Source organism: Eptatretus burgeri, chromosome 5, assembly GCF_056783735.1.
Source record: "Eptatretus burgeri isolate ZD-2024b chromosome 5, Ebu_testis_v1, whole genome shotgun sequence".
NCBI classification, from domain to species: Eukaryota; Metazoa; Chordata; class Myxini; order Myxiniformes; family Myxinidae; genus Eptatretus; species Eptatretus burgeri.
The window spans coordinates 37,047,730-37,072,729 of record NC_140965.1 but is presented as its reverse complement, the minus strand read 5'-3'; the positions used below and the strand labels follow the sequence as shown (position 1 = coordinate 37,072,729).

Here is a 25,000-nt window from a genome sequence, read left to right as displayed (position 1 = left end):
GCCAGAACTCGCGTCCTTCCTGCTGATCTTCCAGGTAGTCCCGGATAATGTTGGTTTTCTGGAGAAATAATCCCATTGAATTGGCTAGCTCAGTATCCTCCCTGATGACCTCTTCCTCTTGGCCCGATGCAGCAAACAACTGGGACAAGCCAATGCCAACAAGGCCAGCCACGTAGTGGCAATACTGAGGAGGTTGATAGAAGAGTGGATTCAAATATTGAAATAGATAGAAAATTAAAATGATTACAATCAAGAAAGAAGGAAAACAATAAAGATTGGGCTTGAAAATCATATTGTTCACCCGCTCCCAGTCATCCATGGTGAACAATTTGGACTCAAGCATCTCTGCCATGCCTTCGCCCATCTGCCAACATATGTCAGTGATGATATCACGATACACCAATGCCAGCTTACGGAACTCCAGCGAGATCTGCAAAATGAAGAGTGACCTTGTGGTGCTGGTACAGGATTCAAGTTGAAATCCTTATACAGGAAATATGCTTTCATAGCATTTCAAACAAGAAGAAAAAGACGTAAAATGTCATAGCCCCTGTGGTTTTATTTATTTTGCTGAACGGAGTTAAAGGGCTAGTCCATATTTACAAGGCAACTAACTTGAGTGATCATGTGACATGGAAGATTGCATAAGATTGGGCAGGAATGTAAAAGTAACAAAATGGCCACCAGTCGGCCATCTTGTATCTGATCTCAAAAATAAATGACGTGCAAATGTAAGGCATAGTTTGTTATCTGCGAGCTAAGTTTGAACAAGATTGGCAAATGCGTGTCCGATAAATGACTCAGGACGAGTTCAACACTGGGTTTTTTTTTTACAACTAAAATGGCAGCCAGTCTACCAGTTGGCCATCTTTGATCAGATTGCAAAATAAAGTGAAGGACACATGTATGCCATCATTTGCTGTGTTTGTACAAAGTTTGAACAAAATCGGACCGTGCATGTTCAGGAAATGGTTGGGGACACGTTTAAGTAACAAAATGGCCGCCAGTCAGCCATCTTGGATATTATCTCGAAAATAAATGGCATGCATATGTTGGCCACCATTCTTTATCTGTGTGCGAAGTTTGAACAATACTGGTAAATGCATGTCTGAGAAATAGTTGAGGATGTGTTCAACATCAGGTTTAAAAAAACTAAAATGGCCGCCAGTCGGCCATCTTTCATCGCATCGCGAAACAAAATGACGTGCAGATGTACACCATCATGTGTTGTCTTTGTGCCAATTACACACAAATTGGTTTTTACATGTATGTCTGAGGTAAGGTTGCGGACGCACACACGCACGGACATGAAAATCGAGACCAAATCCATAAGCCCCATTTTTGGATGAATTCCAATGGGGGCTAATAAAATTATCAAAGAAGCCGCCTTTAAAATGACATCCAATTTTCCACATCTACCACACTATACAGAGAAAAATTTGGAGGTAACAACAGTTGGTTTCAAAAAATAAAGCCATGATGGGAAAGTGACAGAAAAACAACAAAAACACATTTCCACCTGCCTATTTGCTCCAGTCATCTATGTCTTTTCTTTTGTTCACAACTCCCCACCACCTCCCCCCAAATTTAAAATATATACATTTGTTCAAATTAAATTATAGTAATGAAAAACAGAATCTTCTTCTTCTTCCTCTTTCGGCTTGCTCCCGCTAGGGGTCGCCACAGCGGACCAACTGTCTCCATTTTGCTCTATCCTCCACATCTTCCATTGACACTCCAACCACCCGCATGTCCGCCCTCACCGCATCCATGAACCTCTTCTTTGGCCTTCCTCTTCTCCTCCTGCCTGGCGGCTCCATCTTCAACATCCTTCTCCCGATATACTCCGTTTCCCTCCTGTGCACATGTCCAAACCATCTCAATCTCGCCTCTCTCACTTTGTCTCCAAACCGTCCTACCTGCGCTGTCCCTCTAATACACTCATTTCTTATCCTATCCATCCTCGTCACTCCCAACGAGAATCGCAGCATCTTTAACTCTGCCACCTCCAGCTCTGCTTCCTGTCTTTTGTTAGCGCCACCGCCTCCAAACCATACAACATAGCTGGTCTCACTACCGTCTTGTATACTTTCCCCTTCACTCTTCCACCTACCCTTCTGTCACAAATCACTCCTGCAACTCTCCTCCACCCACTCCATCCTGCCTGCACTCTCTTTTTCACTTCTCTCCCACACTCTCCGTTACTTTGGACAGTTGATCCCAAGTATTTAAACCAATCCACCTTCCCCACCTCAACTCCTTGCAACTGCACCATACCACCACCCTCCCTCTCTCATTTACGCACATATACTCCGTCTTACTCCTACTGACTAACATTCCCCTTCTCTCCAGTGCGTACCTCCACCTCTCAAGGCTCGATTCAGCCTGCTCCCTACTCTCCTACAGATCATGATGTCATCCATGAACATCATCATGGTCCATGGAGACTCTAGTCTGATCTCGTCCGTCAACCTGTCCATCACCATTGCAAACAGGAAAGGGCTCAGAGTCGATCCTTGGGTGCAATCCCACTTTAACCTTAAACCGGTCCGTCATTCCTACCGCACACCTCACCGCTGTCACACTGTCCTCATACATATCCTGCACGATCCTCACATACTTCTCCCACCACTCCCGACTTCCTCCTACAATGCCACAACTCATCTCTTGGCACCCTATCATAAGCTTTCTCTAAATCCACAAACACACAATGTAACTCTTTCTGGCCTTCCCTGTACTTCTCCATCAACATTCTCAAAGCAAACATCGCATCAGTGGTGCTCTTTCCTGGCATAAACCCATATTGCTGCTCACAGATCGTCGCCTCTCTCTCTCCAACCGAGCTTCCCACTACTCTTTCCCACAACTTCATGGTGTGGCTTAACAACTTTATCCCTCTGTAATTTCCACAGCTCTGCACATCACCCTTATTCTTGAAAATCGGAATCAGTACACTTAATCTCCACTCCTCCGGCATCCTCTCACTTTCCAAGACTTTATTAAACAATCTGGTTAACAACCCCACTGCCATCTCTCCTAAGCACTTCCATGCCTCCACTGGTATACCATCTGGGCCAACCGCCTTTCCACTTTTCATCTTCTTCATAGCAGTCCTCACTTCATCCTTACTGATCCACCCCACTTCCAGATTCACTATCTCCACCTCTTCCAACCTTCTCTCTCTCTCATTTTCTTCATTCATCAGCTCCTCAAAGTACTCCATCCACCTTCTCAACACACTCTCCTCGCTCGTCAGCACATTCCCCATTTGCGTCCTTTATCACCCGAACCTGCAGCACATCCTTCCCAGCTCGGTCCCTCTGTCTTGCCAATCGGTATAAATCCTTTTCCCCTTCTTTTGTATCCAGCTTCTCATACAGCTCTCGTCATATGCCTTTTCCTTGGCCTTTGCCACCTCTCTTTGCTTCTCGACGCCACTCCTTGTACTCCTGCCGACTTTCTTCATCTCTCTGACTATCCCACTTCTTTTTAGCCAACCCCTTCTTCCTTATACTTTCCTGTACTTCCTCATTCCACCACCAAGTCTCCTTATCTTCCTTCCTCTGTCCAGATGTCACACCAAGTACCTTCCGCGCTATCTCCCCTCACAACTTCTGCTGTCGTTGCCCAATCATCCCACCCATCTTTACCACCATCCAGCGCCTGTCTCACCTCCTCCCTAAATTTCACGCAACAGTCTTCCTCCTTCAGCTTCCACCATCTGGTCCTTGGTTCAGCCCTCACTCTCTTCCTCAACCTCACCTCGAAAGTCATCCTGCAGACCACCAATCGATGCTGTCGAGCTACACTCTCCCCTGCCACAACCTTACAGTCACTAATCTCTTTCAGGTTGCATCTCCTACTTAAGATGTAATCCACCTGTGTGCACTTTCCTCCACTCTTGTATGTCACCCTGTGTTCCTCCTTCTTCTTGAAATACGTGTTTACCACTGCCATTTCCATTCTTTTTGCAAACTCTACCACCATTTGCCCTTCCACATTTCTCTTGTTGAGACCATACCTCCCCATCACCTCCTCATCCTCTTTATTCCCTTCCCCAACATGTCCATTGAAATCTGCTCCAATCACCACTCTTTCATCCTTGGATACACTCTCCACCACTTCATCTAACTCACTCCAGAAATCTTCTTTATATTCCATCTCACACCCCATATGTGGGGCATATGCACTGATGACATTCATCATCACCCCTTCAATTTCCAACTTCACACTCATCACTCGGTCAGACACCCTCCTCACCTCCAATACCCTCTTGACATGATCTTCCTTCAGGATTATCCCGACACCATTTCTCCTCCCATCCACACCATGGTAGAACAGTTTGAAGCCACAACCAATGCTCTCGCCTTACTCCCCATCCACTTGGTCTCTTGTACACACAGTATGTCCACCTTTCTTCTCTCCATCATATCAGCCAACTCTCGCCCTTTGCCAGTCATCGTCCCAACATTCAGAGTTCCAACTCTCACCTCCACACTTCTACCCTTCCCCCTCTCCCACTGCCTCCGGACTCGCCTTCCCGTCTCCTTCTCCTCCTTCGCCCAGCAGTAGCACAATTTCCACTGGTACCCTGCTGACCACCGGTACCGGTGGCGGTCGTTGGTAACCCGGGCCTCGACCGATCCGGTATGGAAATTCGTTTTGTTGTCCGCATAATGATTTGGCATAGGTTTTTACGCCGGATGCCCTTCCTGACGCAACCCTGGTCGCCTCTTACGACACACAGGGATATGGTACACCTATTCTAACCGGGGCATACACCGGGCCCAGTACAACTGGTGCTCATTTCGCCGACCTCGGAAGGATGGCAGGCTGGGTCAACCCCCTGGTGTTTTCGACTTGGTTTATATATATTTATATATATATATATATATAGATATATATATATATATATATATATATATATATATATATATACATTATATAAATACATACATATATATATATATATATATATATATATATATATATATATATATATATATATATACACATATACATACATATATTAATTCAGTGTCCCAACGGGGCTTGAACTCAGGACCTCTTGGGTCCCAAGCCACTGCCCTTACCACTGCGCCAACACCTAATGAAAAACAGAATATGCTGACAGAAATGCCACAGTGGTAATGTGAATTCTTACACCCACATGGCATGCCACTTACGGTCGAGAAGTCCTCCAGCACCTGCCGGTCCTTTTCACAGCTTTCCGAGTAATTCCACAAAGGTTGATAAAGACGGGTGTGGAAGCTTTGCAAAAGCGGTGCTTTAATATGATATGGGATACTGCTGCTATCCTCCAAGGTGTCGAGAGCACGCAGAACCAGGTAGAAGATACACACAGCATCCCTAGATTGAAGGGTGGAAGGAAAACAGAAAGGCAGCAGACCTTTGGGAAAGTATAAATAAAATTGAGTCACAAGTAAATATTCAAACCCCAGTTTTATTTTATACTAGCAAATACCACCCATCGCTTTGCTGATGGGAATACTAAGAGAGAGGGGATTAGAGAAAAAGGGGGGAAAGAGAGAAGGGTGGGGAGAGGGGAAGAGAGAGAAAGAGCAAGGGGAAGAGAGAGGAGGGAGTGAAGGGGGAGAGAGGGGGGTGAGACAGAGGAGGGAGGGGGAGCGAGGAGGAGCAGCAAGCAAGGGGGAGCTAGGAAGGATGGGAGAGATAAGAGGGATGGGGAAAGTAAGGGGGAAGGGAAGAGTGAGGAGGAAGAGAGGGGGAGAGAGAGGGAGAGACAGAGGAGGGAAGGGGAAGAGGGAGAGGTGAGATAGTGTTGGGGGGATGAGGGGGGAGCGAGAAGGGGACAGAGGGGGAGGGATAGAAAAAGAAAGAGAAAGGTGAGGGGAAGAGGAAGGGTTTGCCAAGAGAATGATATGTTAGGCTTGATGATCACACACACACACACACACACACACACACACACACACACACACACACACACACATACATACACACACATACAGACACACACATACAGACACACACACATACACACACACATACAGACACACACACACACACATACAGACACACACATACAGACAGACACAGACACACACACACACACAGACACACAGACAGACATACAGACACACACACACACACACACACACACACACACACACACACACACACACACACATAACTATTTTACTATTTGAGTTTTCGACATCAAATTTTCAACAAAGCTTTATTATGAGAATATAGAGAAGACAAATTTATAATTTTGTCAAAAGGTCAAAGGTCAGCATCACATAAAATGGTCAATTTTCATCCAATTGACCTGAAATTTTAATTATCATTTGAGCTTTTGTAAGCCATAACTCTTCTACCATTAGAACTTTTATGAAATTTTCAACAAACCTTTATTATGAGAATATGGAGAAGACAAATTAATAATTAGGTTAAAAGGTCAAAGGTTAGCGTCACATAAAATCGTCAATTTTCATCCAATTGACCTCAAATTTTATTGATCATTTGAGCTTTTGACATCAAATTTTCAACAAAGCTTTATTATGAGAATATGAAGAAAACAAATGAATAATTTGATCAAAAGGTCAAAGGTACCGTTTAGCACATGAAGAAGAAGATGAAGTCCAAATGCAAAACGGATGTGTTTTTGCATTTTCAGATGTTTTTGAGTTTAACCTCCGCCATCGAAGATGGACGGTGGTTACTGTTTTCACCCCTGTCTGTTTGTTTGTTTGTTTGCTTGTGAACAGTATTACAGAAAAACTCCTGGATGGATTTCGACGAAACTTGGTGGGGGGATGAGGTATGGTCCAAGGATCATGCCGTTAGATTTTGAACTTGGTCCAAAGTCCAATATGGCCGCTATGGCGGCCATTTTGAAAAAATATTTGAATTTTTGTTTTTGCATTTCTACATGTTTTAAGTGATTTCCAACCAAAAAAAAAAAAATTTGTTGGAGAAAAAAAAACAAAAAACTTTTTTTCAAAAAAATTTCGATTTTATTTGAAAAATATTTGAATCTTTTTTTGCATTTCTACATGTTTTAAATGATTTCCAACCCCCAAAAAATTTTGTTGCAGAAAAAAAACAAACAAATTTTGCACCTTTTTTTTTCAAAAAAATTTCGATTTTTTTTGGGGGAATTTCTACATGCGCGTCGATCTAGTTTAGTTTATTCAATCGTGGTTCAGTAGAGTCTGATCCGTTTTGACCTACAATGAATAGGATATCAGGTTCACTTTCGTGACCCAGCAGTATTGGCGGCGGAGGTTTTGCACTCTACTGAGTGCTCCCCCTCTAGTTAACCTCCAACATCGAAGATCGGAGGTTACTGTTTTCACCCCTTTCTGTTTGTTTGTTTGTGAACAGTATTACGGAAAAACTCCTTGACGTATTTCGATGAAACTTGGTGGGGGTTAGGTATGGTCCAAGGATCATGCCATTAGATTTTGGACTTGGTCCCCCCCCCCCAAAAAAAATTGTTAAATAATTATTTTTTTTTTGCATTTCTACATGTTTTAAGTGATTTCCAACCCCCCCCCCCCCAAAAAAAAAATGTTGGAGAAAAGAACTATAACTCTGTCAGCACTGTTGACATCATATTTAATGAATAAGATATAAGGTTCACTTGAGTGACCCAGCTCTATTGGCGGCGGAGGGTTTGCACTCTCCCGAGTGCTCCCCCTCTAGTTTAAGCTGTATTCATCAGGTTCAGTTTGAGTACAAAGCAGATGCAGGTGGGCTTTACCTTTTGAGATGTTTTCCAGTTCTCCTTTGCTATTTTGAATACCTTTCCACTTGAAAGACTTTCAAAACTTTCCTACCTGCAGTACACTGTTCTTTGTCAAAAGATTTCAACCCGGAATTCATTTCCCAGATCCATGCCTGCTTAAACGGAAATACTTTCCACTCTCACTGAGATTGTTTGTTTGTTCATCTTATATTGTCCCTTGCTTATTCTACCTCATCGTTGGTTCCATAACCCCATAATGTCATTTATCTCTCCAGGAGCCTCAACTTTTCTTTAATAAATAAATAAATCAGCACTAACTTCCTTGGGCCAAAGAGCTCTGAATAATCAAAACTTATTATTTTGAAATTTCGACAATACTTTGTTCAACCACACTTGTGTAAGGAAGCAATGGGTTTGGGGCTATCATTTTGATCGAGCTGCTCCATACTTTCTATTCTCTGGCAATATCTCATCTATTGTCACAGGGACGAAAGCATGCTTTGTTGACACCGTGTGATTGCTGACTCCTAAGATAACCTTCCCCTAACTTTCATGTATTTGTCTTACTTATTGCAGGTGTCAAGTTTACATGTAACACAGCAGGTTTTCTCTCCATGAGCACTTCCAAGATCAAAGCCTTTGAGTGGTAAGTTTCTCGGTACACACCACTAGATACAGCTTTTACTTTCGTGAAAGTAAATAAACCAAGCAAGATGATCTAGCTCTTACTCCAGATGATCCAGCATTTGGTTGCTCTTCTTCAGACACGTGAGTTTTTTTATTTTGTTTTTAACAGAAATGTTTTTGCCTTGGAGGACTTACTTACAACTAGTTTTCACCTATTCATCACAAGATGCTATTACAACTGTCCTTGGATTGTTTGAATGAATTTAACCCGAAATGTAACAAAACCCCCTCGGTATGCACTTCATGCCAGCCAAAAAGACCTGGCTTCAGGCCGGAAAGTCCTCCGTATCAGCCAAGGCCCAGAACTCAATGCACCACTTTGTTAACAGAGGAGAGACAAATCTGTGTTGGCAGGCCTTGTTAAAGCGTTGGGAAGAAATCAGTCTGCCTTGAAATCAAACAGGTGCTGTGATTTCCTGTCACTTGCCTTCCATGTCACAACACCTCCTCCTCCTCCTCTTTCCTCCCTCCACCACCACCACCACCACCACCACCACCCCTCCTTATTTATCAAACAAAAAAGTCGGTTTTGTATTGCCACACACAATACTATATTCCTAACCTCTTTTAATAGCACACTCTCAAGATAATTTTTCCAATTATAACATTCAAACCTCTCGAAAATTAAATGGAAAGGTGTGGGAACCAAAGTTCAGCTCTTTCTATTATGTCTGTCCCCTCAAGGACTTGAAATCACAAGGACAACAAATAATCTGCATAAGGACAAAAACAAAAATCATCAACCATGTGAAATAAACTGTGCAGCAAAATTTACATGTAATTATCAAAAATAAATTTCGACACAGGATGGGCCCAATTGGCCCATCAGGATTGTTCCATAGCCACACCTCATTAGCCTGATCATTCAATTAATTATATTCAAATTAAATATGGATACAAAACATTTCTTACTCATTTTAATTTCATTCAAACACTACACAGCGTCGGTTCTGCTGAAGAGTTTCTTTGGCAAGGGTTACTATCACAGCCGGCCACCACTCTAATGCAGGACATGAATCTGAAGGAACAGGAAGTTATACATTGTTACGGGTGCCAGCAATAACTTGCCTTGCATAACTTAACTTACTTGCATAACTTAATAACTTGCATACAAATTAATTAACTAAACCAAAGCATTTAAACACAATTCTTGCCAATTGCATCCCCATAAATCTGCCTCCAATATGGTATTTATCACTGGTGATATGTGACTTTTAAAGTGAAGCTTCCATAAAGCATAATATTGTTCTGTTTACAGAAGCTGACATGCACTTGATTATTTTTTCCATGTTCTCCCCTGGTGTTTTCTGCTTTCGGAGTGGCCTTGATCTTATGCCAAATCCCAAACCTTTATCAAAGAGTGAAAGAGTTTTCGGCAGGGCTGGCAGTCGGCCCACGTCCACCCGCATTATGCTTGCTAGAATATTTGATAATCTGTCGAAGAAGCCGCCATTCAAGTGTACCTTCTTGAAACGGGATGGCTGGAATGCTCAGCATTAGAAGACTCGCCTCGAAGTTGTCAAATTTGGTTTCATTTCTCAAAGTAAAAGGATGTGGCAACAAACTGTGGTATTGGTGTTTCATAAGCAGGGTGCAGCATCACACAGTATGCCATCCTTATGATGGGGGTGTTGAGGCAGCTGTTCTATCTGCTATCACTCCCTTGAGGATGATAAAGACAACCAAAAGCATAGAGACAATAAAGATAAAGCAGATTCCATCCCTAATTTACAGGCCAAGCTAAAGACAACTGCACATGGTTTTCCATCTATCCAGTCAATGTGGCGTCCTCAATAGCAGGACAGGATGTGCTGCTGAAGTAGTCTCCTGGAAAAGAAGAAAACTCAGAAACCGCTTCTCCCAATCCATACATAATATATATATATATATATATATATATATATATATATATATATATATATATATATATATATATATATATATATGTAAGATTCTCAATGGTGCAAAAACAAAATACCAAGTTGGAATCCGACTATTACTTTGCAATTGGTCACTGGCTTTGACACCAATACAAATTTTATTACGGATCCTCAGCATAAAAAGTAAACGTACAGTAAACCCTTAATATCGTGCAGGTTACATTCCTGGAAAATGCCACAATATTCAAAACCATGACACTTAAAATCAATTTCCTATGCGAAGAAGGGGGTAAAGTTCCTGGGCTTGAGAAAATATCGAGGAAGGTGGGTGGCTGCCATAAATAATCACATCACAACTGAAACAAGAAAAAGAGCAATCAAAGATTGCAGACCCTTGCCAGGACTTGTTTTGTGGGGTGTATTTTGTGTGGTGTTTGTATACTTGTATTAACAAATAAAAAAGACATAAAATGTCATAGCCCCCATTGTTTTAGTAATTTTGCTGCATGGAGTTAAAGAGCTAGCCCATATTGATGTACAACTAAAATGGCCACCAGTCTACCATCTTTGATCAGATCGCAAAATAAAGTGGGGTTCATGTGTATGTGCTTGCCATTGTGTACTGTGCTTGTGCCAAGTTTGAACCAAATCGGACCATGCATGTCGGAGAAATGGTTGGGGACACATTTTAGTAACAAAATGGCCACCAGCTGGCCATCTTGGAACTGATCTCGAAACAAAATTGATGTCCTTACCTAGGCTATCATTAGTTATCTGTGTGCTTAGTTTGAACAGGATCAGTAAATGCATGTCTGAAAAATGGTTCAGGACGTGTTCGACACCGGGGGTTTTTTTCCCCCACTAAAATGGCCACCAGTCGGCCATCTTTGATTGCATCGCAAAACAAAATGGTATGCACATACTGTCTGTCATGTGTTGTTTTTGTGCCAAGCACAAATAAAATCGGTCCATACATGTCTGAGATATGGTTGTGGACGCACGCACGCATGCACGGACGTGGAAATCGAGACAAAATCCATAAGGCCCTGTTTCAGAAATCCATAAGGCCCACAGAATCCATCATCACTTCAGATATTAAAACCTTGTTCCTCTCCAATGGCTTGATTTCCGATCATCAATTTGGATTCAGACCAGGTCACTCCATCCTGGATATGCTGCTTCTGCTCTCCCAACAATGGATGGAGGTCCTCAATGCCAGACATGAAATCCGAGCCATCTCCCTTGGCATATCGCATTCCTTCGATACGGTCTGGCACCCTGCTCTGCTCACCAAACTCTCTTCCTATGGTATCCACGGACATCTCCACTCATGGCTTGCAGACTTCCTCTGATGTCGCAGCCAACGTGTGGCTCTTAATGGAGTTCTCTCATCCCCTCTTCTTGTCCAGGCTGGAGTTCCTCAAGGTAGCATTCTGGGCCCTGTTCTTTTTCTGGTTTTCATCAATGATCTCTCTGACTCTCTGCAAAATCCTCTTTATCTCTTTGCTGATGACTCCACCCTCTGCCGTACCATCTGTCATCCCTCAGATTGGCAAGCAGCAGCCTCTAAACTCTGCAGATCTGGATAAAATCACAGGCTGGCCCAACACGTCAAACATGTCTTTCAACCCTGACAAATCTCACACTCTCACCAAGTCTCTCCTAAAGGACCGCCTGAACTCCCACCCCACCCCCATCTACTTTCTCAGCAATCCTCTTGAATAAGTCCTTTCATTCAAGCTTCTGGGTCTCACTATCTACCATGATCTTTCCTGGGAAAGCCACATTTCCAAGCTGGCCTCCAAAGCCAGTCGCCGAATGGGTATCCTCCATGGTGCAAAGTCCTGCCTTGGCACACCTGAGCTCCTCACCACATAGAAAGCTTTTTTCCACAGCCTGATGAAGTACTGCTCTCCCCTCTGGGCTACTGCTCCCACCTCTCACCTTTCTCAGCTTCACGCTGTGGAAACCAAGGCATTTATAATTATTGGTGTCTCCCGCGATGAGACTGAGTCTTTGGGTCTCTCACTCTCTCACTGCAGGCAGGTCAGTGGTCATTCTGTCTTCTACTGTCTCCTCTCCGGACTTGCCCCCTTCTCTATCTGAGATATCCCCCCCCCCCATATTTCCGCAGAGCGCTCAAGGTTTTTTTTTTACCGCCTTTGGAACAAAATCCCACACTCTCTTCAATCCCACTCTTCCCTCCAGGTCTTCAAATCAGCTGTTCAACACCATCTCTTATCTTCCCCCATCCAAAACCACGATCTTTTCTACCCCCGCTAATACACCCAAAACCCACCTCCTTCAGTTTCCCTGTTTTCCTTCCTGAAAGTCCCTGTCATGCAGGCCCGGATTAAGACCTTTTGAGGCCCTAAGGACTGAAAAGATTATGGTACCCCCATATATATGTAATCCAAAATGAAAACAATACTAAACCGTAAAATGAAATTTTATTTTTCGAAATGAAACAAAACTTACAGTAAGGTTTATTTACAGTAAACACTGCGGCATCAATATTACATTGCATAAAAAAATGTGTAAAAAAAATTATATTCTTGTATACGTATTTTTTTTTTCATTTATTGTGGGGCCCCCTTTTTGTGGGCCCTGGTTCAGCTGCAACATTTGCACCATGGTCCATTGTAAATCTGGCACTGGAAAAAAAAAAACTCTGTGGGGCCCCTCTTCCCTTGAGGCCCTAAGCACGTGCTTATTTTGCTTAATGGTTAATTCAGGGCTGCTGTCATGTAAGGACCTGAAAGTCCCTGTGGTGTCCATCTTGTTTACCCTGTGTACCATGCCCCATCCCTCTCCATTCCACAGATATCCTCATGTCTCTATTCCCCACTGTTTTCTCCTTCCCTCTCTTTCTCCTCCTCTTGTCTTCTGCAACCCTTGTTGTACATTCTGTGTTTTAGCTTTCATACAAGCCTCGACGGTGTATTCTAAAAACCCCCAAAAAACAAACAAACAGACCATAATGCAATACCCTCTCCTCTGTCGAGGATAATAAGCATGTAAAATAAATATAAATTAGCTTTACGATGATGTCTCCCGCTGTGTTGAAGCAGATTAAGCATTCAAAAGCAGATTAAACACTGCACTTCACTCCTGTAATTTGTCTAAAGCCTCCACGTCTGTCTGTCTGTCTGTCTCTCTCTGTCTCTGTCTCTCTCTGATGTGCCATACTCTTCACAGAGCATCGAGGCGACCAACGCAGCTTCCTGAGAATGGGTTAAATTGGGTGGGTTGCCATTGCCTTCCAAGCAGTAGTTAAGGCAGGAATTTGTCATTTGTTAATGGTGCCGGCAATAGCTCGCATACTCTTTGCAAAGGATACTGTGGGGGTCTTAAACATCCACCAACTAATTCCAGCAGGTGTAACACCCAGTTTAACGGGCATCCGAGGGACGCACGCACATTGATGTCACTCCTACTGGCGTCATTGCAATAATTCTGCCTGTGAAAAATCATGACGACAGTTCAGAGCTGGGTCGGGATTCAAACCCAGCCTATATAGCTTAGAGGCAAGTGTGCATACCTGATATAGTCTAGACCATCTTGCCAGCACCAAATGCCCCCACTATTCCTCCCCTATTACCGTGATCTCTTAAATTGTTTTCCTTTGTAATCTGTCGATGTGTTTCTTATATAAATCGTTCTGCAGCTCGTAAACCAGCAAATAAATCAAATGAACACACTCTCACCTCGACCAAGCTTATCCAAAACCTCCACTTTCTGAGCAAAACACATCACTTTCCTCAACTTTTTTGCACTTGGTTCACCACTCGGAACAGTTTTCCTCTTGGGAGCCATAGTTAAAAATCATGAAGGGCAATAATAACCAAAAACTAAGGAGTAGATTGTGATTAAACGGAAGATTTCAGTGAACACAGTGTTGACGCGGAGATAGGTACAGTACTGTATTGTACGCACTGCATGTCTCATTTACCACCAACACCGCAGCAGCACCGCAGATTTACAATTATATGTGTAAAGTCGCAACTAATCACAGTAATTGCTTTTCTCCATCGTTTTGCAATTTTCATTTCACTTTTCATTTCAAAAATCACTTTTCATTTCAAAATGGACATCATCACTGTGTGCGAGAAACAACACAAGCCCTGTGGTGCAAGATAAACTTCACAACTCAGCTCAAAAACCGTGATTGGCCAAAATTAAAGCAGTACCGAAGAGGTTGCTAGTGATTGGTCAAAACCTGCGATATTCGCTCCTTACCAAACTGGATATTGTGGTGTTTGTATTAACTCTAACGATGTTATTCGTACATAACAGACGTCATTGCAATCTCAGTATTTCCGTTCCTTGCAGTACATCACACACGAGGAAGTGAAGCCCCTCACCATCCAGAACTCAACTCCACCCCCCTATCCCATCTCCCCTCACCTCCCTCTACAACCATGGTCGAGCCTTACAGGTAGAGACGTTGTCACATCAGATGTCATTAATACAACACAGCATATGTTCCTCCGAAAACATGTTACAAGCATAGTGCTCAATTTTTCATGCAATTGAAAATTTACTCTTTGGTAGTATTCTTTTTTATTACCTTGAAAACCCATTTTACAGCTTGTCAACTCACAGTGATTCCATTGTAATTTATTCAAACATGTTCAGAGCTCCATCCAGACAATAACGAAGCCCCAGAAATTAATAAACTTTCTTCCATTAAAACAAGTAAACATTGATGTTGGTAACCTTTCTCCCCCCTTCTCTATTTTTAACAGCCATTCCCTGCGTGGCTGCCATAGACGTTATCACAAACACGCCACGCGTTCTTGAGAATAATATGTACAGCTTCACCAAACCACGCTGTCGCATTGGCACCAGAAACAAAAATTTAACAAGGCTTTTAAAAAACATCAATGTTTACACATCCTCTTTGAAACTAAGCCAGCTGGACCCTTCACATATCCTTGGAGTGATGTACAAACTTCAAGGTGTTACTGCAGCATAGGGCCACAACGCAACTTCTCGGTCGAACAAAAGTTTTTAAAGAATGTTTTTATTTTTAATTCAACCAATATGCAAGTCCCATAAGCTTTTGAGATCTCGGTTTATGTCTTCTATATACATATATATATATATATATATATATATATATATATATATATATATATATATATATATATATATATACATATATACATACATATATTCTATTGTCATAAATGATTCATTGTCAGAAATTTGTGGCGAATGAAAAAATATATTCGAACGAATCGCTCGTCGCACTTGATGATGGATTCAAGTCCCAACAAACTATCCTATTGTACAAAGATACACTCAAAGCAATTGAAAAACAAACAAACATGAGGAATAAATAAATAATTAAACAGTGTGTCTTATGTCAAAATAAAAGAATATGTAATTTAAATGAAAAATAATTAACAAAAAATGCGACTACTGATACAATATTATTGATAAAATTAAAATACACAGGAAGCAAACATACAGGAGTTTTAAAGAATGAGTAAATAAAATGAGATACCAAAAGCATTATCGATATGCATTTGGAATTGTGCCTTTTTCACAAAAGCATTTTAAACTTAGTACAGAGGTACATTGTGATCCTTCGACGATATCTAGATCTGGAACCACTTGCAGACCCTTCGAGTACGCCACGCACAGTAGCCATATTTCAAAATGGGCAACAAGAGAAATTTGATTTTTCAGTAATTTTCCATTACCTGACAACGTAGTGGCAATTTTCTGTGGTACTTTATTCCAGGGTATTGGTGTAAAATGATAGAACAACATTAAATGAATGCAACTCTGACACTTGGGTTGTTGGAAGACCAATATCCCTGGAGCTTGCAAGGAATCAATGGCAGTGATTGAGCTGACATTGTAGTTGATGCTACCTACTACTGCAGTAGTGAATAAACATAGGCTTAGATTTGTTGGACACATTGTCTTCTCTCTTGTATAGTTTTTCTTTAGTGTAGACATATATATGACTTATAATATAGACAGGCCCAAATCAAACAGTGTGTTTACCAGGTAATGTCTGATGCATGCAGTACGAGACCCACATATTTAGGCAGTGGGATTTCTTGGCCCTTGTTATGATGGCGACAAGTTTCAGCTCTTCACCGAGAACAGTGATTTCAATGAATTAGCTTGTCCAGACTCGAGACAGCTTAAAAACAATGAGCAATGCTTGCTTGTGTCTTTATGTTTCGATCGTGGAGGATCATAGACATAAGTGCCAGCAATAACTGCACCAGGCACAGATGTTTTCTCACCAGCCTTATTAAATGAACATGGAAACGATTGTTGCAGCTAAAACATGTCTCTCCATTGCCTTTTGCAAGAAAGGGCATGGCCACATGTGCAAACACAAAGAAACAAACACACACACTAAAAATTATTGGAATCTCCCACAATGAGACCAAAGCACAGGGTCTGCTGCTCTTACATTGCAGGCAGGTCAGTGGTCTCTCTGTCCTTCAACCTTACTCACTCCACTCTCTCACTCCTCCGACCCTCCCCAGAAACTTCAGCATGCACACGTTCTTTCAGTAATCCCCTCATGGTTAAAACTCGCAAAACCCAGACTGACTGCACATCTCCACTGTTTTATTCCTCACTTCTCCCATCTATGGAACCTCCTTCCAGAGGCTGATTCTTTCCCATTCTTCCCTCCAGGGCTTCCACCAAGCAATGCATCGCCATGTCTTATCATCTTAAATTCTGACCTATGATCCTTATTACCACCACTAGCAGGCACCTCCACCCTCTAGGATAGAGTACCCTTTTCAGTTTATTGGAGCTTGGGCCAGAGTACAAGCTGGAGTATGTGTACTGGAGTAAGGTTAAAGTACGTGGTCATCTTCTGGCCTTGGATTGCCACTTAAAAGCAGTATATTGGTATTGGAACCTGAGGTAGAACTGGGTTTGGCACTTCTATGTCAGCGAAAGAACTGTTCAATGTCAATTTTGTAGTTTTGGTGACATCTACATTTGCTCATCTGTGATCGGAATGGATTCAAAGCCAAGATACTGCAAAGCAACAAGTTTGTTTTCCGATTCACGTTCAAAATGTAACATTCAATGGAAATTAAGTTGTTCCTCAATCACTGATGTTTGTAGACAGGACAGACAGACAGAAGTAAACCAATTGCTTAACCCCACTTTTTACTTTGCATGGATGTGGTGACTTGAAAGCATCTCAAAATAAAAAGCCTGTCCACGTTCGTTTTTTGTACTTGAAATAAACTTGAAGAAAACAACAGCAAAAAAAAAGAAGTAAAAATCATTAATTATTTTTCTCCATATTTTCATTACAAAGGTTTGTTGAAAGTTTGATGACAAAAGCTCAAATTATTCAGCAAACCACATTTCAAAGTTTGCCTCAAAGCCAGTTGCCAACTCGGCATCCTCCATCATACAACGTCCTTCAATAGCACACCTGAACTCCTATCCACCTACAAGGCTTTCATCCTCAGCTTGATGGAATGCTGCACTCCCCTCTGGGCAGGCATCATTGCCTCACACTTTGCTCAGTTTTATGCTGTGGAAACAAAGGGCTTCAAGATCATTGGAATCTCCCACTGTGAAACTGAATCTATGGGCCTATCACTTTGCCATTGCAGATGGGTCAGTGGCCTTTGTTTTCTTCTGTTTCCTTTCTGGTCTTGCACCCTCTGCCTTCTCCATGCTTCACCCCCCAAACCTCTCTCCTAGGTTTCTTCAAGGCACACATGGTCCACAAGTAACCCCACTCCCGGTGAAACTCCCATAAGCCAGAATCATTGCTCACCTCCACTCATTTGTTCCCCTTTTCCCCACCTGTCTCTTAAATTTCATTATTCCCTCCAGGGCTAAAAGACAGCTTGTCACTACCATCTCAGGGCATCCCCCATCCAAAACCATGATCTTTTCAACCCCCATTAACCCTACCCAAGCCCACCTCTTTCTGAGTCTCCAGTTTTTCCTTCCACTTCCGTGACTGGGAGTTTGCGGTTGTATCCACATTGTTCACCCTGCCTCCTCCCTTTGCTCTCGTGCTGCCCCGTATCCCTTATCCCTCCAGGTCTTCTTATATTTTGTCCTCCAACCCTGCTGTTGGTGTGTCCCCACCCCACCACACCTCTTTATCTTTTATCCTTTTCATTCTGTTGTGTCCTTGTCCAGTTTGCGTTTTAGCTCATCCACAAGCGTCGACACTGGATTTTAAAAATGCACTCAGCACTGCATGGTCATACGAATATACATACACACATCCTAGCCCACAGTGTGCCAGAATGCACAGCCATTGAACAACTTTATCCGTTGATCATCTTATGATAGTACAATGATATGAACGAATTTTTCCTTCAAATTAGGTTTAAAAAAATTAAATATTGTAACGACGTTTGGGATCTGCATTCTGGAAATAAAGCCAAAGTTCTCACTCTAACAAAGCTCGGCAAACTAGTATATGCATACACTTCGGCCAGAAGGCCAAAGCACATGGTCAAACAAATGCATACATCTTATGGAGAGTGAAGTAACTTGAGGAAATGAACTTGGGAACCATACCATGACGGATTATATACGAGTATCACCTCTTCATTTCAATCGGAACCATGAACCCATGTGTCACAACAATACTTGCTGAAAGGGTCCTGACCAACAGGGGCCACCTGCCACCTACATATACCCTGTTTAGAATAACTTTAGTTTAGGGGGAGCGAGGAATAGAGGGGTTATCAAATAAACTGGCTTCTAAAGCTATGTAGCCTGGCTAAAACTGCAGTTAGCAACATTGCATCTCACACTGCTTTTAAAAGTGGGCTGTTCTGTGTCTTTCACAAACTGATACCAAGCCAAAGGTTGCATTTCAACTTCAATATGCAAACATATTTGAGTGTAGTCCTGGTCTCCTGGCCCAAGGCCATTTATAATACCTACTAAACAGTAAAGGTCCCAAAAGTTACTGGTCGAGTTGTGCAGTGAAAAATCCAAAGTGGTAGGCAAGGGAGGTGCTGCCTAACCAAAAGGTAAACAAGAAAAAGAGCAATCATAGATTGCAGATCATCACCAGGACTTTTTTTGTGTGGTGTATTTTGCGTGGCGTTTGTGTACTGGTGTGTTAAGTAATTAATTAGAGACATAATTAGAACTTTAGAACTTTATAACTGCCACTTTATAACTGCCGGCAGTGATGACCGGGTACTAAGATGTCCCGCTTTAACGCAACCCCGCTTTGATCAGACACCTGACCCTGACCAATGACGCTTTTTATTATTATTTATTATTCAATTGAATTTAAAATTGGATTAAAATTAATTCAATTCAAATCAAATGGAATACCAAATAGGTACAGTCCTGCATTGGAGTCATCAGAAGGAACCCAAACAAGCAAAAAGCAAAGATGTAAAAGCAAAGATGAAAGATGAAGCAAAGAACAAGCAAAAAGCATCAGGAGGAACCTGGATAGAATTCACATTTCTGCTGCCTCTCCTCTACCCTCAAACTAATCCAGGCACAGCCAAATGAGCCTGATTCAAAAAAAAATAAATAAAAAGAACCACATCAAGAAATTAAATAATTCTGCCTGTCAGACCATGCATCCGATGAAGTTGAAGTTTAAAACATGTACTTCCCCATCACTACTAGATCATAAATGTGAAGTTTCACATTGATTGTTTAAGCGGTTCGAGAGAAAACATTATTTAATATTTTTCTTCAATTCCAATATGGCTGCCTAACCATGTGACCTATCAATTATTCCTTAACAAACTTGCACACTCATGAATTGGGGACCATTGTTGTTAAGTTTCCCGTTGATTTGTCCAATCATTCTGGAGAAGAAGATTTTAATAGGTTTTAGGGTAAATCCAATATGACTGCCAAACCATGTGACCGATGACGTCATATGTGTGAACCTTTTGTTCCTCATGGATAGGCGGTCATACGTGTAAAGTTTCACCTCAACCTGTTCAGCCACTTCAGAGAAGATTTTTGAAGGTTTTTTTTTTAAACAATATGGCTGCCGAATCATGTGACCGATGACATCATCTTTTTCTGTGGACAATTTTATCCCTAGATGACCCTCAAAATTTTTCATACTGATCAGATATAGCGTGCAATTTTCATACAACACATGCAATTATGAAATCATAACAAAGGCACCTATGATGTCATTAAAAAATAAAATCACATTCCCCGTGAGGAGTATTTGTCATGTGTGAAGTTTCAATTTTTTCCTTGCTGCAGTTTCAGATAGAAGTCCAAAGTTTTTCTGTTTTTCCAACATGGCTGCCACATCACATGACCTATGACGTCATAGTTATTAAAACATTCTGCATGAGAAGTCTCGCAGATGGTGAAAATTTCGTCTCAATCCGACAAGCGGTTGCAGAGAAAAACACAAAAGTTCTGTGCAGACAAACAAAGAAACAAGCCGGTACGCTCGGATGGGTCGCCGAGCATGGAAACTATAAGATATAGAGCAAAATGGATGTCATATAGCGGATAGGAAATCACCTTAAGATTATGCATATCAAATCTCATCCAGTTCCATCCACTGATAACTACTCGGTATCCATTTGAATGAAAAGAAATCGGAAATCCCCAAAGTTCGAGGGGGTGCTGTGGGTGAATAAAGATGTAAATCGAAAATCCGGCTTGATCATTTGTGCACAATGTATTCCAGACGATTATTGTGAATTTTCATGACCATCCGACCATAACCTAAGGAGGAGTAGCATTTGGCGCGAAGGCACCTCCAGCTCTCGCATATTATCGATTTTTGCACTAATTGACCTTTGACCCCTGACCTAAGCGAAATCGGTCAATATGTCCTGAAGCAAAGTTGTAGTACTCATTGAGTACCATGAACCTGCAAAGTTTCATTCGTATCGATGCACTCACCTGGTCGCTAGGGCGCCTTCAATTTTCACCAATTTTCACGCATACCCTAATTGTAGGGGGCGTTGCGGGTAAAGTATTCCATATATCGCAAAAACCGGAATATATTTGATAGAGCATCACCTGTAGATCATTCGTGCCAAATTTCATAACCCTACGTGGGATAATGGCTTTCGGAATTGATTTAGTATGAATGGTACCGATTTTGAAGGTTTTTCCATTGTTGCTTGGGAACCAAAGCATCCTTAGCAACCATCACAATTTCCTAAGCACTAGGTCATAAGATGTACCTACCACCCGAGTTTGGTCAAAATCCGCCCACGTTTACTAACAATTATGCTGATGACAAATGAACAAACATCCAAACAAACAGACAGAATTACTGACAATAAGGGTCACCTATTTCGGCAACCCAACAGACAGACAGACAAACGGATCCAAATGCAATATCCTCTCCTTCAGCGAGGGTAAAAATTAAGCACCAATATATTTGCTTTGTTAACATAAATATTATTCATATACTACTCTGAAAACGCAATGTGAGGGGTAACAGCTAAGGGAAAACCTCTCTTCAGTGTGAGATGCTGGAGGAGACAAGCAGCATCCTCCTGACGACAGCACCTTGATGAGCAAATCAGAATCCTCCATACTCTCTCCTTGCAATGTCACACACATTCAAATAAACACAGGATAGGATGCAGGATTTGTGATGACTGGGATGCAGGATGCAGGAGTTGTGGCAGTCAATGGTTTTGATCCCTGCGTGACCCTGTGTCCTCGGATTTGCGTCTTTATGGCTTTGTGGAAGGCCAAAGGCCAAAGGCGACGGTTGAGAGTTGAGTGGACAATATTTTGCAGTTTGATATTTTCCCCTTTACATTTTGCAACAATCATGAAGAATATAGTAAATGAGAGAATTAAATATACAGTAAAATTGTAAAATGTTAGTTAAAACCACAATAATTCATATCAAGTCTGTAAATCGTTCCCAAAGAGGAAATAATTCCCATGTGGCCACTGGAAAAATATTTTAAAGCTGGAATAACACAGGGCCTTGTACAAAACTCGAAACAGCTATAAACTGTCGCCTTGGTGCTGCGTATGCTGGGAGATTCAATCAGAAGGACTTTAAACTGGGTGTGCCATCTGCTGGAATTCCTTAGTGGACGTTAACGGTGTCTCTTGCGAAGTAGGCGAGTTGACGCCGGCACGAGGAACAAATTACAAATTCCAGCTGAAACAAGGGGCAATGCATCAGTGGCACAGCGACCCTCCCATGAAATGATGTACTGTACACGAAATGATGATGATAGTGACCTTCTAAATTGGGCAGGATGTAACATGTAATGTCAGTCATGACATTTGTCGGTTAGTAAAGATTTAAAATACCATTAATGTTCTGAGCGAAGGTTCTAGGCGCAGCTCAGAACGAATGCAGATGCATTCTGGAAAGCCAAAAGCTTAGGCACTCTGTGAAGCTTGGGTTCTCTATCAAACTTACATCTTTTTGTAAAGCTTACTGCATAGCAAGTTTCATACCTGCAAAGCTTACATCGCTTTGTGAAGCTCGCACTGCGTTGCAAGGTTCATATGGAGCCACAACACCATCGGTTTGACCAGGCCCATTCAACGTTTTATCTACATACTACAAGCGCTACTCGTTCAGGAGGATTAAAGTAATCAGTATATCTCTCTATGTAGCGTATTGTAAGACTTCATGTAATAAGAAAGATTGGAATGTATTTTGTACGCGTTTTCACGTAAACGCATTGCACATCACGTACATATGAGCCATTTGCATAACATATTTAGACGCCATTTGAAGTCTGTTTCCTGTTCGTTGTATTTGTATTTGTAGTGGAACTTCAATGCATTTCTGAAGTATTGTTGTCACAAAACAACATCATTCCTTTACAGTTTCACGGAGCCTTTGGGAGCTCTTCGGAGCTTTCACGGAGCTTTTGTGGGAATGGATAAACGGCTGAAGGCTTCTGTATGGACACTACTACTTGTGTCTATATAAGCGTATGACATCCAACAAACCTGCGATACAATGATTATGAAACCCTGGCAGAAAAACGCTTGATGTGGCTTGCTTGCTGTTGCTCGCTTGCTGTGGCTTGCTTGCTCTTGCTTGCTTGCGCTGGCTTGCTGTGGCTTGTGGTTTGCTGCCGTTATATACCATATTTCACCTGTTCCCAGGATCCCTGTACACTGTACAGGATCCCACACTTGATTTGAATTGTGATCCAAGGTCCTGTCAATGTGTAATTAAAGCAAATCAGGATTACATATTTAGTTTATAGCGCTTTACTTTGTTACATCCACCACCGAAGGTGAAGGACGTTATGTTTTCACCCCTCTCTGTCCGTTTGTTACTTGCAAAATCGAAGATTTTTCAAGTATATTGGTGAGTCGATTTTGTTATTCTGTATGTCTGTCTGTCTGTCTGTTTATCACCTACAGGTCACAATTTTAAACCGATCTTCACGAATCTTCATCACTTGGTAGAGCTTGTCAGAAGGAAGAAGCCTATTGTTTTTGAGGTCAAAAGGTCAGCATAGGCCCAAGGTTAACAACTCAGATTGAATTTCTAAAATCCTCAATTTTCATCCGATTGACTTGAAATTTGAAGAGGATTTTCAAATCAGGTCACTGAGTTCAAGCACCAATTATTGTTGAGGTCAACATAGGCCAAAAGGTCCACATAGGCTGAATTTCTAAGATTGTCAATTTTCATCCGATTGACTTGAAATTTGAAGGGGAGTTGCATATTTGGTCATTGAATTGAACCACCAATTATTTTTGTTGAGAGATTCAATCTCTCATTGAGATTTAATATATAGCACGATATCTCAAAAAGTTGTGGATGGATTCCGATGAAATTTGGGAGACAGTTTGGGTGCGTGACCATGACGAATGGATTCAATTTTGGTGAAGATCCGAATCCGAAAATCATTTATTTTTTAAAGCGATTCTTCAACATTGAGAGATGGGGACAAAAAAATATATATCAAGATATTTCAAAAATGAATTGGGCATGATATGTTCTTATGGATCAGGCATTACGTGGCAGAGGTACGCGCTCTACCGAGTGCCCTTCTCGTTGGTATATTGTATAGTCAACAAGCAAATGTGTTTTGTGTTAATTGCACTATTTGTATTGAACAGCTAAGCTTCATTTGTAAAGGCCTTATAGGAAAAGTTGGATTCGTTGCCAACATGATATGCCTCCCCATTTTTGGGATCGCCAGCAGATGCTTATAAATCCAGTTGTTTGTGGTGCTCATCAATCATGCTGGCCCGAGGATGATACCCAGCAAACACACAATGTTCCTTCTTGCTGACGTCACCCCTCCGGAAGGAAGTCTTGTCGTATACAGCAGCTCCATGGCTAAATGGTTAAAGTCTTATTGTATTACTCTCACTGGTGTGGTATTGATCCCTATGGCTGTTCACAGCGAAGTTTTTATATGAGTAGCAAGAGTGGTCTCGTCTTCTTTGACATTCCTTGACAGGTCTCGCTGCTTATCATCTTTGAGGGGCCGTACACAAAATATGTGATATTTTAGAGGTGGAGAGGGGGGAGAGTTTGCCGGATCATCACAGAGTGTCAGGGTGGAGTGGGGGTGGGTGTCATAGCCACAGCCACCATCTTCATCAACATTAGGGAAGACTGCACAGTCTTGGTTCCACAAAAGCAAGAGCACATCTTGAATGTAGGTGATCTCTCGGTCGCTCCCAGGATTAATTGCTATCTCCTTGCTGCAGGCCTGTTCAAGAAGAACCATGGCTAATCAACAACAACAACCATCTT

The 25,000-nt window shown here is 41.8% G+C and overlaps 1 protein-coding gene across 1 annotated transcript in view; it reads right to left on the bottom strand.

The window, feature by feature from the left end:
• FDFT1 (farnesyl-diphosphate farnesyltransferase 1) overlaps positions 1 to 25,000 on the bottom strand; it is a 60,598-nt gene that overhangs the window by 20,989 nt on the left and 14,609 nt on the right. Inside the window, exons 3-5 of the mRNA XM_085881477.1 lie at positions 5,187 to 5,370; positions 302 to 430; positions 1 to 184 (exon numbers count right to left, since the gene is read on the bottom strand). The exon at positions 1 to 184 is cut by the window's left edge and continues 8 nt beyond it. Of these exons, the coding sequence (XP_085737603.1) occupies positions 1 to 184; positions 302 to 430; positions 5,187 to 5,370 (497 nt within the window). The remainder of the gene's footprint in view (positions 185 to 301; positions 431 to 5,186; positions 5,371 to 25,000) is intronic.